At 38.1% G+C, this 19,155-nt stretch overlaps 1 protein-coding gene across 6 annotated transcripts in view; it reads left to right on the plus strand.

Moving 5' to 3' along the window:
* CTNNA2 (catenin alpha 2) overlaps positions 1 to 19,155 on the plus strand; it is a 1,142,650-nt gene that overhangs the window by 105,554 nt on the left and 1,017,941 nt on the right. For all 6 annotated transcript variants that reach the window (XM_023552816.2, XM_010593677.2, XM_003413708.3 and 3 more), the window contains exon 2: positions 5,794 to 5,989. In XM_023552816.2, the coding sequence (XP_023408584.1) occupies positions 5,794 to 5,989 (196 nt within the window). The remainder of the gene's footprint in view (positions 1 to 5,793; positions 5,990 to 19,155) is intronic.

The following is a 19,155-nucleotide window of genomic DNA, read 5'->3' on the forward strand; positions in this document are numbered from 1 at the left end:
AAGGCCAAAGAAATTTGAATAACTTTCTAGGCCAAGGTTGAAGAACTAGCAAAGAGGAAGAACTTAAAGATTTAGAGGCAAGTTGGCATAGCTAATGAAACAAGGTTGTAGGCAAGTTGGAATATGATCAGGAGTTCATTTAAAGGTGGTGGTAATGGGAGTACCTGTTCCCTGGGGCAGGAGTGGGGGAAATAAAGATGGTACCTTTGGCGGTAGATAATGTATGTCCTTTTTAAAGCTATAAAGTTGAAAGTTTGGAGACAGAAAAGATTATTATTACAGAAATTAGCCAACAGACATTTTCAGGAGAAAGTAAAGTTGAGTCAGTAGTGCTAAATATGGCAGATTGGTGTGATAAGATAAAAATAATTTGATTTTGGCAACTTATTAAGTAGCTTAGTGAAGGATCAGTTAAAAAGAGCTTTGCTGCAGAAGGTGTGGGAATACAAACACAATGTCTGTGGGATGAGAATGAATGGAGGGAGAAAACGGACACTTGAAACATATGCTTCTCTTTAAAGACAAAAAATCGACAGTGACTAACAAAATTTAAACTCTACTGCCTTTCCAAATTTTGTTCCAATACACCTATAGAGCCTCACTTCCCATGTGGATCGTTAGTAGCCTTCTTCTGAAGGGGAACTGATCTTCTTACCACTTCTGAAAACCTCATGCCTGTTTCCACATGTGCAGTATTCATGCTATTACTTCTAGCCTCTCTTTTATAAAAATTATACTTTGAATGTAAGAGCTATACCTTAGTTACAAAGCTGGGACTTTGTGTTTCCTTTTTTTTTTTTTTTTCCCTTCTGCTGCACACAAAAAAATTGAGCTCGTAAATTGTTAGAGAATAAAGACGAGTGTGTATATCTTGGATGACTTTTGGCTTGTATGAATGTTGAGAGTAGGGAGTAAAGAGTATCCCTGGTTGGGATAGGAGGAGAAAGAAGATTGAATCACGGAGTTCCATGGAGGTCGGGAGGGGGACATTTTTTAAAAGACTGCCAACAAGCTGCACCAAGTTCTTAAATTCTCTAAGTACCTCCTACCAGAGACCTAATTCCAGTATGGATATCAAAACTTATGCACAGATACCTCTTACTCTAGAACTGGGCCACCTCTGTGGCTATTGCTTTTCTATCAGAATGACTTCCTGCTTCTTAAGGCTACCAGTCATGAATTCAGTTATATTTTCACAAAGAAGATAACTGCATCATTGGTTAGAATTTGTAATTTTGATTCTCCCTGATTTACTTGAGTGGTGGTAGATGGAGCTCTGGGACTATATAGTAGTTGTTTTCAATAAAAACCCTCTGATTCTTGATCTTTAGTAGGTCTGGTTCTTCACAAATGAGCAATATATTCTTTTTTTTTCTCTTTTACCCACAGAACACCTTTGTTACACAGGAACCTAAGCTCTACCATCTGTTCAGTTACAATGTTTTTGAAATAACATTGTCCTTCGTTTTTATTACTATAACACAAAAAGGAGCCCTGGTGGTACAGTGGTTAAGTACTCAGCAGCTAACTGAAAGATTGAAACCCACCAGCCACTCTGCGGGAGAAAGATATGGCAGTCTGCTTCTGTAAATATTACAGCTTTGGATACCCTATAGGATAGTTCTTTCTCCTCTGTCCTAGGGTTGCTATGAGTCAAATCTACTCGATTGCGATGTTTTTTTTAAAAAAACACAAAAGTCCTGCTATATTTGTTGATCCTAAGATGCATGAATTTGGAGCTCTGGTGGCACAGTGGTTAACCATTTGGCTAACTAAAGGGTCGGCAGTTCATATCCTCCAGCCACTCCTTGGAAACCCTATTGTGTAATTCCACTCTATCCTCTAGGGTCTTTATGAGTCAGAATCAACTCGATGGAAATGGGTTTAAGATGCTTGAACACACTAGGTGTTACAGAGCATTGTAGAAAGTTAGCATAAAATGGCTGGTTAACATTTAACTAACATTGCAAAGCACATTCTTAATTAATATTGCAAAATACCTTGTCAATACTAAGATATTTAAATAATTCATTGAGTGAAAAGATAACTACTAGAATACAAATAAGAAATGTAGTACAATTTACATCAAGGTTAAATACATTTTATTATTCTTAGAGCTGTACAGCCTCTCATTCAGATAGGAAGTAAAGCAAGAGGGGACTACTGAGTTCTAAAGGTTTGGTACAAGCAAAAGAGTAACCTGGTCTTTAATTTCTCTTGAGTCATATGAATTTATTTGTTCTACCTTTGGTGCCTCTCTAAGCCTAATTTCATCATCTGTAAAATATCGAGGTGGAACGGAAGCAAATGAATTTTAACTTTCACATGTTTAAGTGTAAATACTTGCGTAGTGCAAGAAGAATAGAAAAGTATCACATCAAAGTGAAAATGACAGCTGCGAGTGGGAGAAAAAGGGAAAATTTGCAGTTAGTTGTGTGTTGTGCCATTGACTCTTATAGGGTGGTAAGAGAATGTGTACACAATTAATAGAAAGTGAGACTGAATCAAGGAGTTTATGTAGTAAGAGCTAGATTGAAAGTTCCCCAAAGTAATTTAATGTTAAAAAGATAGACCACATTTTTTTCACGTGCAATTGAGTTTAAACTACTTTTATTTCCATCCCCATCATTTGACACATTGGCCAGAAGGTGAACAGCATGAGTCTTGCATATGCACACTAACTAATCTTTCTTTGTTAAAAGCTTATTAACTTTGTAATAATATAGTGGGAAGAGAACTGAGCTGAAAGGCTTTCTTGCCAACTTATTATATAACTCTCTGGAAAGCCAACTTTAGAATAATTTGAACAGAAATGGTGTCCTATAATCTTGAGTTTTCTCATCCATGAACATTGTATGTCTCTCTACATTTCAGGTCATCTTTTAGGTCTTTCATTAAAATTTTATCATTTTCTGCATACAGTATGCTTCATTTTGTGTTATTATCTCTGGTAATATCACTTTATGGCTTTTGTGTATGGAATATTTAATGCTACATTTTTCATTGGTTACTGCTGTTTAATTAGATTTTCTTTGCATATCGAGTATTTGGCCTCCTTGTTCTTCTTATTAGTTTTAGTACTTTTAAAAATATTTTGCATTTTCTTGGTACAATTATATTCTCTATAAGTAATGACATAATTGGTATTTACCTTTTCAAGATTTATATATCTTATATCTTTTTCTTTTGGTGTAATTCATTGACTTTACCCATCAATAAAGCACTGAATCACAGTGATGAGTGCTGGCAATTGTGCCTTATACTGTAAACTGATTGAAGATGTGTGTTTATGGAAGTCCATCACTTCCCTTCTATATTCTCTTTCTTTCCCTCCATGCTCTCCCACCCATAAGCAAATGAGAACATTTACTGAAAGAAAACTGGATATATTTGCTTCATTTTGAAGTAATCATATTTTTCTTAACAACTTCCTGGTAATGTTCCATGTTTATTTTTTTCCGCATACCTGGGGCTTTGTACCAGGCTTCTTCATAGGAGCGTTATCTGAACTGTGCTTAATATAATAACACACCGTGAGATAACAGAAAAATAGAAATTTGCGTCTACAAAAATGCAATCACAGTACAGTCCTTTAGCAATTCCAATAGATTCACTGTCAGATTTCACTTCTACAACTGTCAATGTACCTGAAGTTAATAGTTCCTGCTTACCTCTAGTTTTTTTAATTTGAGAAGGCTAAGAAATTAGGTCACAAAACTTCTTAGAGTTATGTATAAAATGATAACAAACCAGATCTCTGTGAGAGTAGGGGGCATTTTCCTCTGACAAAGAAAGTGCTTAACCTACATTGAGATTTTTGAGATGTTTGGTCAGGAGGTTCATATTCTTGTTGCCAAGTTTTGGCCGTTCCGAGGAGTTGAGGTTTCTGGGAGAGTGGTGTGTTAATGTGTTAGAGTAAATTCTCATTAAGGAGAACACTCTTGCACCTCAGAAAAGTAATCTTTGTGACAGGCTGTCTTCATTCTACTGGTTGCCTGAGTGTGGGTGGAACTGAAGAAACAACCATGTGTTCCTCACTGCATACATATTTTACAGAAAAATCACTGTTATGTGACATTCTTGTTCTTAACGATTTTTCTCTTTCCTTTTTTGTCTGGTGTTTGTACTTAAATGTCCTTATACAGTCTTCATTAATTCCCTTTTTTTTTTTTGATTACTTAGCAATCGAAAGAGAGCTGAATATGACTGCCCCCAACACTGCATTAGCCACTTCTTACATGTATGTGCTGCTTCTCCTTGTGTTCATCCTCTTAGCTCACAATTATTCATTGCTTTTCCTTCTGCTGTTAGCACTTGCCCTATAAACTGACAGGACATTCATTGTGACTTTGAATAATCACTTTGCTGGCCCTGGGATTTAGAGCAGACATCAGAAGCTACAACATTTGGAACCTCTCTGTGGGGCTTTCTTGATGACCTCCCATAAAAATCTGGAGTCTGCTGACCAGGAAAAACGTCAGTGAAGTAAACCACAGAGCCAACATCTTAAGAAGTAATAAAAGTTACAGAGGTAACGAAGATCGGCAACTTTTGCTGAACAGACTATGAAATAGTTCCATTCATTTCCCTCCCAAAATTCCCAGTGATAGAAAATAAAGGTTCAGAAGTCTGTAAGAGATAAGTCATTTAAAAGATACTAAAGTCTTTGTTAGAAAATTAAATAGGTCATATGCATATATATAGTGCTAAAGGACGTTTGGCAATTGAGTAGCTTGTGTCGAAGTTGTAACACTTAAAAAATTAGTGATAATAAATGCAAATCTAATTTTGAGTCTGGAAACTTTAGCTGGCTAACTGAACTTTGAGTCTGAATCGTTTAGTCCTATCCGATCCAATTTGCCATTTTGTCCTCATAGGCTGAAATCAGAAATAGAAAAAAAAATCCTTCAAAATTCCTTGGTAAGTGACACAAAAATAATGGGTGTTGGTGGCCCACTATTTACCGAGTGCTCATGTATCTCTGCCCTGACGCACAGGGCTCAGGACTGGCTATTGGTTCACCCAGCTCAGTGCTCAACAGTCCCTGGGAGATGCAAACAGTTAACGCACTTGGCTGTTCACCAAAGGATAAGTAAGAGGTTTGAGTCCACCCAGTGGCTTCCCAGAAGAAAGGCCTGCCAATCTACTTCCAAAAATCAGCCATCGAAAACACTATGGGGCACAGTTCTACTCTGACAACCATGGGAGGTGGCTATGAATCGGAGTCCACCCGATGGCAACTAGATTGGTTAAAGTCACTAAGGGACTGCTGGGTTGTAGCAGTGATGCAAAATACTGTGGAAGCTTTAGTATAAAACCCTGTCGCAGTCTGTCCTGAGGTTCCCTCGGTGGTACAAATGGTTAACACGCCCCACTGCTAAAGGAAAGGTTGGAAGTTCGAGTCCACTAGACTGCAACTGGTTTAACTCAATACCCAGCGGTAGTTTCACATTTGCCTTTCTTTTCTTGCCTCTCTAAGACTGAATCCTCCAAGGAGCACTCCACTTGTCAATCTGTGTACAACCTGGAGTGAACTGAACACTTTGAGCTACTAGCAACTCTGCCTGACACATAAGCCTTTTTCTTTTTCTCCCCTAGGTGAAGTTTGAATGGCTGTTTATTCGCAGGTGAATTCATGCAATTCGTTTTCCTCGAGATGAGGCTATATGATATGCATGTGTGATTTCATGAACTGGGCATTTTTAAAAATTATAAAATAAAAATATTATTCCTAGAAAATCGTGTAGAGTATTTTTACAGTTTTTTTTTTTTTTTTTTTTTTTAATGTTTAAGGTGACGACCCTTGTCAACACAAGCAACAAAGGCCCGTCTGGTAAAAAGAAAGGGAGGTCTAAGAAAGCCCATGTACTAGCTGCTTCTGTAGAGCAGGCCACTCAGAACTTCCTGGAAAAGGGGGAACAGATTGCTAAGGAGAGCCAAGATCTCAAGGAAGAATTGGTTGCTGCTGTAGAGGATGTTCGAAAACAAGGTAGGCAGAATGATACTGTCCAAGAGGGATTTATATTGCTGTGAATAGATAGGTTTTTCTCCAGAACCAATGCACATTTGCTCATAGAAATATTCTTTTTTCCTCTGTGTCTACACTTGTCATTTTTAATGTTTGCTGGAATTGCCTGCATGGACAAATGGAGAAATTTTTGTTGTGGCTTCGTAGCATAGCTGCAAACACTCCATGTCTGCTGCTACTTCAGAAACTTTCAGGTTGTTTTCCTTTCATAGATGAAAACAGACTCTTTTGGTCAAACTTAGGCCTTAGGGAGGACTGGCTGGGAAAACATCATATTTATAGAGTCATCGAAAATCCAGGATTTAAGGATGAAGGGAGGTGAAGTATTGTAATAAAATTATTGTTGCTTTGTATGATGCTCAAATTTATATATTTTTATTTTAAGTCCACAGTTTTCCTCAGAAATGTACCTGTCCATCTGTCTGTCTGTCTAGCTACCTATCATGTTGGCCTATCCATTCACCAACTGTCCATCCATCCATCTGTCCGTCCGTCTGTCCGTCTCTTTCTGTTACTGTCATCAGTCTCTCTAGCTATAATGCTGCCTATTCAGCATCTTCATTTGAAAGTCATAGGCTCCACAGAATCAAAACAAATGCACATATCCCCCAGCTTGGCCTCTCTCTTGCATTTCCTGTCTCAGTACTTGCATGTTTATGGAGTTGCATATTGTAGTAATCTTGTCATCATTCCTGTTACTGCCTTCTCCTTCCAAGTATAATGTATCATATTTTAGCTTATACATGTCTCTTGCACGGATCAGTTCCTGTCCCAGCTAGTCAAAAACACCGTGTGTTTTTCTACCCCAGGGTCTTTGTACATACTGTCCTTTTTCAAAGAGTTATGGATGCCTTATTCTTCACATCCTAGCTCAAAGAACGACACTCCCTCCTGTTGTACATTTTTGAGGTTCTTTCTTTGTCACTTTTCACAGAATAATTAAATATTTTTGAGATGACTTGATAACTTCCTTCCCTACCACACTTTAAGTCAATGAAGGTAGAGACCAGAACCATGTCTCTTTTGCTAATCATTGATTTCTAATGCCTAGCACTGTAACCCCCCAAAAAAACCCAGTGCCGTCAAGTTGATTCTGACTCATAGTGACCCTACAGGACAGAGTAGAACCGCCCCACAGAGTTTCCAATGAGCTCCTGGCGGATTCGAACTGCCGACCCTTTGGTTAGCAGCCGTAGCACTTAACCACTATGCCACCAGGGTTTCTAACACTGTAAGACTTCCATAAATATTTGTTGAATAAAGAAATGAATAGATTAACAAATAGTCTATTTTCTTTCTTCTTACAAACATATCACTTTTTTGTTTCTCAGATAGATAGATAGTTAGACCCTGGAAATAGCAACCCTCCTTCCACACCAATATCCACCATTTTTCATGCTATCATCTTCTTCCTCCAAAATTAACTTTATTTCTATTAAGCTAATTTAAGTTGTTACTTTAAGATATTAATTTTTTTTTATATTTCATCTAATGATGAAATTTCATCAAGTAGTGGGAGTATATTTGTGTATGTGTTTAGACAACATGCAACCTTCAAAGTTTCAAATACCAGTTTGAAAACTGGTATCCCTTCCGAATGGAAGATGGGCAGTTGTTTGTTTTTCTGCATCTTTTAACCTGGATAGTTTTTTTTTTTTTTTCAAGTTGAATTGAAATGTAATTAACTACACATATTCGAAGTATACAGTTTGATATGTTTTGAAAAACGTATACATCTATGAATCATCCCCACAATCAAGAGAGTAAACATATCCATAGTGGATAGTGTTTTGATTTGTCACTAGGCCTTTTTTGAGAAAATTTGTCTTTTATAATGATAAGCTTTCCCATGTGGTTTCCTCAACAACCTTTTAAGTTTTTTTTCCTTGAAAATTAATTTTCATACATTCTGTGGGAATTACTATTTTAATTATCTCAAAGTTTTAAAAATAAAATTTGATATTCTCAGTCATCTATAGGGGTAGAAAAGTTATTTTCCAAAGAACCACCATGGACTTAGTGTCTACAGGATGAGAAAAGTTTTGCATTAGTCTTATAATTTTATATGCACATATACATTTCTTTGGTGCAAAACCAGTGGAATAAATGATATCTGAAATGATTCAATCCAGAAAATGTTTGCATTGATTGTTTTTTTTACAGGCAGTGTGTTGACCTGAACTGTGGGCAGATAGTATTCTTTTACAACTGGATTGTTCAAATATAAAATTTAAAATTCAATAAATATTTAAGTTACACTCCACCTACTTATATAAAAGTCTGAGGTTATCTAATATATGAAATTGTGTTTTATAGATTTAATACAATAACTGACATATTCCTTGGGAGACTGTCCCAGGGGTTTTAGAATAAGAAATTTGCAAAGATATCAATTTAGCAGAGCTTACAGTCATTGCTCCTCTAGTGGGTATTTTAAGTTTCCTCTATATTATCTATATCTTGTTACAGAAAAAGTGTGCATCAGAAACGATGCCTATGTGTAACACGTATAAAGCTCAACTGCCTCATGGCCCTCTTCTATGTGGTGTTAAATTCAAGAAACCTTTGCTAGAGTATACAAAATAACAGAAGTTTTACTGCCTTTGAAATTCTCTTTTTCCTATTTCGCTCACTCTTCAATACCTCTAGTACACTTCAGATGCATGCCAGATCTGAGAGTTATCCCTTTACTGACAACAGTCTTTAGTCCTTAGTCCCTCTGTCACAGAGTCCTTAGTCCCTTCCAGTTCTGTGCTGAAGGCTCTCATATCATTTCATTTTATCCCTTTCTTGCTCAGCTCTTTATTATGAAATATCTCTAGCCTCTCTGGCTTTACCCAACTTTCTTGTGCACTCATCACCCGTATTTTATTGAAAAACGAGTATCTGAGTTGATTGTCAGAGGGAGGAGGCGAAAGGAACTTAAGGGGAATATGTGTGGGGTGGAACATGAGACATTAATCATTGAACATTTTAAAACAAAGTATCGTCTCTTCTACCATAAAACTGTAATTTCTGATATGAAAAATGATATCAGAAATTATAGAAAAAGTGACATTTAAAAAACAATAGCCTCTTTACAGCTCCCTCCAGCATCTGTAATGGCTTTCTTATTAAAGCATATTTAGTTGGGGAACTAAAATCTATTAGGAGGTAATGTTTTATTATTAAGTTGTTTTTAAATGTTGAAAGGTAGCACTGTCTTTTCTATTTTCCACTTGAGTAAAGGACAGTAGTTTTAATACTGCACATATCTTTTTTCAGATTTCTAATAAAGAATAGTTTATTATGATTCTTTTGAAATTTTATTACATTCGTGGTTATACTTACTGTAATCTGGCAAAATTGTATATGGAATTATCTATTTCACTTTGCCATTACTGTGCTGCATATGGTTAAGCTTCGTGTTGCTTGAATTGTCTCTATCACTTAAAAAATATCTATTTTAAACCTATACTGCATGACATATCTTAAGTAATTCTCAGTAAGAATGGTGACTGTGTTTTTACTGTGGAATATCCCACTAGAAGATTTCCCTGTATTTGCTAAATAATAATCTGCAAAACTTATTTGAGTAGCCTTGGATTACTTATTGTAAAACAAATGAAAAAAAATTCTTTTTTTTTTATTGTACTTTAGAAGAAAGTTTCCAGAGCAAACTCATTTCTCATTAAACAATTAATACACATATTTTTTTGTGACCTTAGTTGCCAACCCCATGACATATCAACACTCTCCCCTTCTCAACCTTGGGTTCCCCATTACCAGCTTTCCTCTCCCCTCCTGCCTTCTCCTCCTTGCACCTGGGCTGGCGTACCCATTTTGTCTTGCTTTGTTTTATGGGCCTGTTTTTTTTTTTTTTTTTAATCTTTGGCTGAAGGGTGAACCTCGGGAGTAACTTCATTACTGAGTTATAAGGGTTTCCAGGGCCCATACTCTTGGGGTTTCTCCAGTCTCTGTCAGACCAGTAAGTCTGGTCTTTCTTTTTTTTTTTTTTTTTTTTTTTGTGGGTTACAATTTCATCCTACATGGAAAAAAAAAAATTCTTGGAACATATATAAAGAGATTCTTCTGTAAAATCACTGCACTAAAAACCTAGAACTTTGTTATTTTAGGCATGAGTGAAGATAGAATATCTCTTCAGGTGTTGTATATGTGCGCGTTGTCTCTTTTATCATAAACCCACTGCCGTCGAGTTGATTTCGACTCATAGTGACCCTATAGGACAGAGCAGAACTGCCCCATAGAGTTTCCAAGGAGCGCCTGGCGGATTTGAACTGCTGACCTCTTGGTTAGCAGCCGTAGCACTTAAACACTACGCCACCAGGGTTTCCTCTTTTATCATAACCCAGTTATCATAGTTAAGGCAATTTCATATATGTATATTGTCTTCCTATATAAATTTAACCTTCCTCGGTGTAGGAACAATGGAATGTTTGTGTTTCTTCCTACTCCTACTTTAGCACTTGGCAGGTGATATTTAGGAAGGAGGCTTACTTCTAAAGTTAGCAGAACAATTTTATGTTTGGTTACGATATCTGTCTTTTCATCTTAAGCTACATTTCTTAACCACTTTCAGCCTCACTTTCCCCATCTTTCAAATGTAGACAGTAATTGCACTGTTTGCCTCACTGACCGTTTTAGTAAATGATGTCACAAGGGGTTACAAACAACCTAAATGTCATATACATGTCAGTGTAGATTTATTAATTATAATTTGTAAAGTCAATATCTATTACCAATAGCAATAACTCCACTTGCTATTGATGAATCACCCTGCACCCTTATAAGCAGGATGCAGGCAAGCTGAATCAGCATCTGGTCATCTTCCTGAAGGGGGTGGACAAGCTCAGTGTAGCTTAGTGGTGATGGTTGTAAATGTTCCGGCAAACCACGTGTGGATAGCTGTGCGGTCAGTGAACCCTACATAGACAGGCTCCTTGAAACGGAGTGCAAAGGGATTCATTCCAATCTTGTCTTGATAGTGAAACTCTGGGGCAATGAGAGCTTGGAAAAAAGAATGCCAAAACATATTTTGCCAACAAGATCATCCTTGACTGAAAACCCTTTCGGGCTAATCTGAGGATTCTCAAATTTTAATGAATACTGGAATCATTTGGGAAGCTTTTGAAAATGCTGATGTCCAGCCTTATCTCTAATTAATGAAGTCAGAATCTCTGGGGCTGGGACCCAGGTATCAAGATTTTTAAATCTCTCCAGGGGAATCTTTTGTGCAGCCAATCTGGTAAGAAGTAGACCAATCCGCTTCTTCCCCATCAGCTCCACTTGGATGATCCATCCATCCATGTTAACCAGCAAGTGTTTCATCTTAGGCAGCGGCTGGCAGACAGACGTTTTAAAAGGTGATGAACTTAGAGGTAGGTAGGTAAGCCTTATATATGCACAACAACCGGCTATTGTATATCAAATATTGTTGTTGTTGTTGTACTTAGGTGCCATTGAGTCAATTCCAACTCATAGTGACCCTATGCACAACAGAACAGAACACTGCCTGGTCGTGCGCCATCCTCAAAATCGTTGTTATGGTTGAGCTCATTGTTGCAGCCACTGTGTCAATCCACCTTGTTGATGGTCTTCCTCTTTTCCACTGACCCTGTACACTGCCAAGCATGATGTCCTTCTCCAGGGACTCATCCCTCCTAACATGTCCAAAGTATGTAAGATGCAGTCTCGCCATCCTTGCCTCTAAGGAGCATTCTGGCCGCACTTCTTCCAAGACAGACTTGTTCGTTTTTTGGCAGTCCATGGTATATTCAATATTCTTCGCCAACACCACAGTTCAAAGGCATCAGCTCTTCTTCGGTCTTCCTTATTCATTGTCCAGCTTTCACATGCATATGATGCTATTGAAAATACTATGGCTTGGGCCAGGTGAACCTTAATCTTCAGGGTGACATCTTTGCCCTTCAACACTTTGAAGCGGTCCTTTGCAGCAGATTTACCCAAGGTAATGCGTCTTTTGATTTCTTGACTGCTGCTTCCATGGGTGTTGATTGTGGATCCAACTAAAATGAAATCCTTGACAACTTCAATCTTTTCTCTCTTTGTCATGATGTTGCTCATTGGTCCAGTTGTGAGGGTTTTTGTTTTCTTTATGTTGAGGTGCAGTCCATACTGGAGGCTGTGATCTTTTATCTTCATTAGTAAGTGCATCAAGTCCTCTTCACTTTCAGCAAGCAAGGTTGTGTCATCTGCATAATGCAGATTGTTAATGAGTCTTCCTCCAATCCTGTTGCCCTGTTCTTCTTCATATAGTCCACCTTCTCGTATTATTTGTTTAGCATACAGATTGAATAGGTATGGTGAAAGAATACAACCCTGACGCACACCTTTCCTGACTTTAAACTAATCAGAATCCCCTTGTTCTGTCCGAACAACTGTTTCTTTATCTATGTAAAGGTTCCTCATGAGCACAATTAAGTGTTCTGGAATTCCCATTCTTCGCAAGATTACCCATAGTTTGTTATAATCCACACAGTCGAATGCCTTTGCATAGTCAATAAAACACAGGTAAACATCCTTCTGGTATTCTCTACTTTCAGCCAGGATCAATCTGACATCAGCAATGATATCCCTGGTTCCACGTCCTCTTCTTAATCCTCTTCTGAAACCAGCCTGAATTTCTGGCAGTTCCCTGTCTATATACTGCTACAGCCGTTTTTGAAACAAACAAGCAAACAAGCAAAGTTTTGCTTGTGTGTGATATTAATGATATTGTTCTATAATTTCCACATTGAGTTAGATCACCTTTCTTGGGAATAGGGATAAATATGGATCTCTTCCAGTCAGTTGGCCAGGAAGCTGTCTTCCATATTTCTTGGCATAGACGAGTGAGCAACTCTAGCGCTGCATCCATTTGTTGAAACATCTCAATTGATATTCCATCAATTCCTGGAGCCTTGTTTTTTGCCAATACCTTCAGAGCAGCTTGGACTTCTTCCTTCAGTACCATCGGTTCCGGATTATATGCCACCTTTTGATATGGTTGAATATTGACTAATTCTTTTTGGTATAATGACTCTGTGTATTCCTTCCATCTTCTTTTGATGCTTCCTGCATCATTTAATATTTTCCCCATAGAACCCTTCACTATTGAAACTCGAGGCTTGAATTTTTTCTTCAGGTTTTTTGGCTTGAGAAATCCCAGGCGTGTTCTTCCCTTTTGGTTTTCCATCTCCAGCTCTTTGCACATGTCATTATAATACTTTATTTTGTCTTCTTGAGAGACCCTTTGAAATCTTCTGTTCAGTTCTTTTACTTCATCAATTCTTCCTTTTGCTTTAGCTGCTCAACACTCAAGAGCAAGTTTCAGAGTCTCCTCTGACATCCATCTTGGTCTTTTCTTTCTTTCCTGTCTTTTCAGTGACCTCTTGCTTTCTTCATGTATGATGTCCTTGATGTCATTCCAGAACTCTTCTGGTCTTCAGTCACTAGTGTTCAATGCGTCAAATCTATTCTTGAGATGGTCTCTAAATTCTGGTGGGATATACTCAAGGTCATATTTTGGCTCTCGTGGACTTGCTCTGATTTTCTTCAGTTTCAGCTTGAACTTGCATATGAGCAATTGATGGTCTGTTCCACAGTCGGCCCCTGGCCTTGTTCTGACTGATGATATTGAGCTTTTCCATCGTCTCTTTCCGCAGGTGTAGTCAGTTTGATTTGTGTGTGTTCCATCTGGCAAGGTCCATGTGTATAGTTGCCATTTATGTTGGTGAAAGAAGGTATTTGCAATGAAGTCATTGGTCTTGCAAAATTCTATCATTTGATCTCTGGCATTTTTTCTGTCACCAAGGCCATATTTTCCATCTACTGATCCTTTTTCTTTGTTTCCAACTTCCACATTCCAATCGCCAGTAATTATCAACGCATCTTGATTGCATGTTCGATCGATTTCAGACTTCAGCAGCTGATAAAAATCTTCTATTTCTTCATCTTGGCTCCAGTGGTTGGTGTGTAAATTTGAATAATAGTGGTATTAACTGGTCTTCCTTGTAGCCGTATGGATATTATCCTATCACTGACAGCATTGTACTTCAGGATACATCTTGAAATGTTCTTTTTGATGATGAATGCAACACCATTCCTCTTTGAGTTGTCATTCCCAGCATAATAGACCATATGATTGTCCAATTCAAAATGGCCAATACCAGTCCATTTCAGCTCACTAATGCCTAGGATATCAATGTTTATGCTTTCCATTTCATTTTTGATGACTTCCAATTCTCCTAGATTCATACTTCATACATTCCAGGTTCCGATTATTAATGGATATTTGCAGCTGTTTCTTCTCATTTTGAGTCGTGCCACATCAGCAAATGAAGGTCCCGAAAGCTTTACTCCATCCACGTCATTAAGGTCAACTCTACTTTGAGGAGGCAGCTCTTCCCCAGTCATCTTTTGAGTGCCTTCCAACCTGGAGGGCTCATCTTCCAGCACTATATCAGATAATGTTCCAGTGCTATTCATAAGGTTTTCACTGGCTAATGCTTTTCAGAAGTAGACTGTCAGGTCCTTCCTCCTAGTCTGTCTTAGTCTGGAAGCTCAGCTGGCACCTGTCCTGCATGGGTGACCCTGCTGGTATCTGAATACCAGTGGCATAGCTTCCGGCATCAGAACAACGTGCAAACCCCCACAGTACTACAAACTGACAGACACGTCGGGGATGTAAAATATTATGAATATAAATATATATATATTATGCTAACTTATGAGTTTTCAAGACTGAGATTCTTTAGACTTTCATTGAACATATATTAAGTATTTTTTTTTTTATATACTAGGTAGCTGACTTTGTAAGGAATTATGTATTAAATATTGAAGGAATTATGGAAAAAGAAAGGTTGTAGCTAGAATTTCTAAGAAGGAGGTAATGCTTAAGCTGAGCGCTGAACATTAATAAACATTAAAAATTTGTGAAGAATAATGGTGTTCAAATTTTAGTTTTAAACCACTCAGTTTTCAGAGACAACGTGATATGAATAACATTGATAATTGGAGAGTGGATGGAAATGCCCTGATTGGATCAGAAGTTTCATATTGGGGCATAATTTGAAAGATGGTAAGATAATGAGACAGGGCCAGATTGGGAAAAGTTAAGGAACTAGGATGAGAATAGATAAGATTATAAAGAAAAAGAGAGAGAGAGAGAGAAAGGAAAAAAAAGAAAGATGACTGATTTCATTTAAGGATATTTTAGAAAGGTAATTTGGCAATTCATAAAAAGCTGAATGAATCAGAGAAAGACTGGACTCAGACGGATTGCTTAGGGGTAATTTTAATATTGCAAAGGAAACAAAACAAAACAAAGCACTTGAGGGCCCAGGTTTGGGATGCTGGAAATGGGAGCTCCCCCACCCCCCCAAAAAAGCTTGATGTTACAGGCACTGCAAAAAAAAAAAAAAAAGAAATTCGTCCATTTATTGAAGGGAAGAGACTGTTGTTGGCCTTAGGCAATTTAATATGGATTTACCTGAGTGAGGAAGTGAAGACTAGTTTGATTTTAAACTCTGACGAATGAGGGGAACTGCCTAGCAAATGGTTAATGGTATGGGAATGGAGCTTTTCAAACATAGAGAAATTTGGAAGCCATTGGCAATAATAAAGGAAGCATTCATAGACAGAACATTCTTTGAGTATTTGCCAATAGATAAAGAGTAGAGGGATATGGGCTTAGTTTTGGAAGAAAGGTCAAATTAGGATTAGACCATTGCATCTAAATAAATTAGAGAGGGAAAGTATACCCTGAAAGGTGGCAAGAGAACGAAGATGGGATGGAATCCTGGAATCCAAGGGAAAAGGATGTTTTGCAAAGAAGACAGTGATCAATGTAGACTGGAATGTTGTTGCAAATATCAAATGTTTCTGAGACCATGGATGATGAATAATGAGAAAACACCATTAGATATAATTAATTATATTTGAAAGTATATTTTGAGGAAACTACAAGGACAATAGCTAAATACAAAGAAAGAATGGATGCTGAACGAACAAAGTAGATGGTGAAGTCATGGAAACAGACTGGAAAGCTAACCATATCCTTCTCTGGTCATTATTGCACCATTGTTGTTTTTAGGTGCCATCGAGTTGATTCCAACTCAGAGCAACCCTCTGTACAACAGAATGAAATACTTTCTGGTCCTCTGCAATCCTCGCAGTCGTTGCTCTGTTTGGGCCCATTGTTACAGCCACTGTTGCAAATATTTATTTTTGCCCCTGCAGACAGTCTGGTACTCCAATGGGGGAACATCTGTTATTATTATTGTATCTCTGGAGCTTCACATAATGCTTTACAATGAATGCATGATTCGAGACCTGGGGTGCAAGTAGTTAATGCTCTTGGCTGCTAAGGGAAAGGTTAGAGGTGCCAGTCTACCCAGAGGTACTTTGGAAGAATGCCTGATGATCTACTTCCAGAAAATCAAGCATTGAAACTTTATGGCGCACAGTTCTACGCTGATACACATGGGTTCACCATGAGTTGAAAATGACGTGATGGCAACTGGTTTGGTTTTTTAATGCATGATTCAGGAGATTATTATAAAATGGAAAGGGAAAAACAGAAGAGTAGATAAAACATTAATCAAATGAAGAATTTAATTGCATATTTGCTTGCTTGCTTGTTTTTTCTATCCTTTGTCAGGGTCATCAGAGCATATATGAAGGGGGGCATACATTGAGAGTAGTCACAAATACAGGTAAAAAGGTTTAGAGTGGTTGCATGGAGTGATGTAGAAAGACACTTATCTGAAAAATAGGGAGGAGAGATGATCCCAACAATGTATCACAGGAAAGAAGAGAGGCAGTATAACTTGGATGAGATACTTTTGATTGATCTTAACAAAATAGGAGGTGGTTTAATGGACCATAGGTTTGTGCTATTTGACCACTGTTGAAGGTGTCTTTGGAGCCCTGGTGGCACAGTGGTTAAGCGTTTGACTGCTAACCAAAAGGTAGGCAGTTTGAATCCACCAGCCACTCCTTGGAAACCCTGTGGGGCAGTTCTACTGTGTCATATAGGGTTGCTATGAGTTGGAATCGACTCGACAGCAGTGGGTTTGGTTGGAGATGTCTTTATTTTATTTTCTGTTACTAAAGTGTGTGGGATCTTATTTTTCAAATACAATTGAATGTTACTCCTTCCTTGAATATAGCTGAAAAACCCAATTTATAATAGGCTTAATTGTCTAATTTGTTTTAATTAAATTTGCGTATTTGGTGTGCCACAGGGTCTGCTAGTCTGCTAGAAACGGGATGCTCACATATTTTCTTTTATGAATCTCCTTAGGTTTGAAGTAGATCCAAAAGCTTTGTTTTGAATGGTAGACACTGGTCTTTATGTTTTCCCAATAACCAGATGCACTTAATGATGCTACCCAGCAGTTGGCTTTATGCCACAGGACTTACAGTGCATCCTTACAGCTTATGTTCTGCCATCCGTCATGATATTTCCACATCTTCTTAAACCATGGGGCAGTCTTGGGTTTTCAACTTCAGTCAACAATAATGTTCCCTGATTGTTGAGGGGGTAGAGGGGTGGTCCTCTCTCCTACAGCACTTTCCACTGGGGATCAGCCTCTCTAAGAAGAAAGAGAGCTGGCATATTGTGAGGTTTCTGCTATTCCTCTGCTTATCCCTCGTGTTATGACTCTATTGTGTGTGCTCAGAATGCTCACTTCCCTGAGAGGTTGGGCTTGCATTTCTACGCTTTGTGATGTCTCACTGCTGCTGCCTGGATACCTTTGTGTGAATGTTGCATATTTTGTGCTCTGAGGTGGGGTTCCTTTTGGTCATGGGGTGAGGTTTTACCCCTGTGTGGGTTGAGGGGCTGGGTCTCCTCTAAAGGGGAGCACCATCAAGGAAGAAGGTAATTCTAGAACAGGAAATGGGCATTTGGGAGGCAAATCTTAGGAGAGGGAAGGAGAACTTGTTGATCTCTATGGATCTCACTTCTTTGAGCCAGGTCTTTGCTGAGGGTACATCCATTATTTTTTTTTATCATGTGTCTTAGTTTCCTAGAACACCTACCTATAACAGAAATACCAGCAGAAATTCCAACAGAAATAAATCTGACTTTAAAGAACAGAAATTTATTTTCTCACAGTTCAGGAGGCTAGAAGTCCAAATTCAGGGCACAGGTTCTAGGGGAAGGCTCTCTCTGTGGCTCTGGGGGAAGATCTTTATCTCTTTTGGCTTCTGTAGCCTTGGAGTTTGTTCTTTGGTTCCTTGGCCATCTTTACATGGCCTCTGTCTTCCCCTGTTTGTACTTGCTTGCTCTGTGTCTATGCTTCTCCTTATAACCAACAAGTAATAGCTTCAGAACACACCAAGAACACCTTTTTTCAGGGCAGAATTACATCCACAGGTACAGGGGTTAGCATTCCAACCTATATTTCTGGGGAACACCATTCAATCCATAGCATTATGTTCTTTAATTAATATAGTAACATGCAAGTTTACTAGATTAAGCAAGGGTATGATGTGAAGTTAGCGTGGTTTGGTGTCTCTTTGCTATCGGCATGCAGCTGAGCCAGGACCTGAGAAGCTCTGTTTGGCCATGCCCTAAGGCTGCCCTCCACTGCGCCTCTTCTCCTTCCCTATGACATCTTTTTACAAGTGTTTCTCAGTGTGAAGCTCACAGACCACCTGGTCCTGAGTCACCTGGGTGAGAAGAGGGGAGGAAAATCTATAAATGTTCATACTTCTGGAACCAGCATCTACCCTAGATTCAGTATGACTGGCGTGGCACTGGGGAATCTGCATTTTTAGATAGTACACCAATTGGATTTTACCTATCCAGTGTTTGAGGATCTCTACTAGCCTAAGTTTATTACATCTACCTTTAATTAGTTTAGATTTTTTTTTTATTTTTCCTGTTGAAGAGTATACACTCCAGGATAAAATTAAATTTCAGAGTTTTTAATATCAGAAGTATTGAAAAAATATAATAAACTTAGGGTTATATACAATGGCAAAAGGTAAAAAGTTTGATAATTGGAAATATCTTGAAGAGCAAACACAAATGTGAAAATGACATGGCTTATAATTTGTCTTAATTAAAGTGAATTTTAATATTTGTAGTACTTTTAACTAATGCATATTTTGTTAAA

Source organism: Loxodonta africana, chromosome 15 (genome assembly GCF_030014295.1).
Source record: "Loxodonta africana isolate mLoxAfr1 chromosome 15, mLoxAfr1.hap2, whole genome shotgun sequence".
NCBI lineage: Eukaryota > Metazoa > Chordata > Mammalia > Proboscidea > Elephantidae > Loxodonta > Loxodonta africana.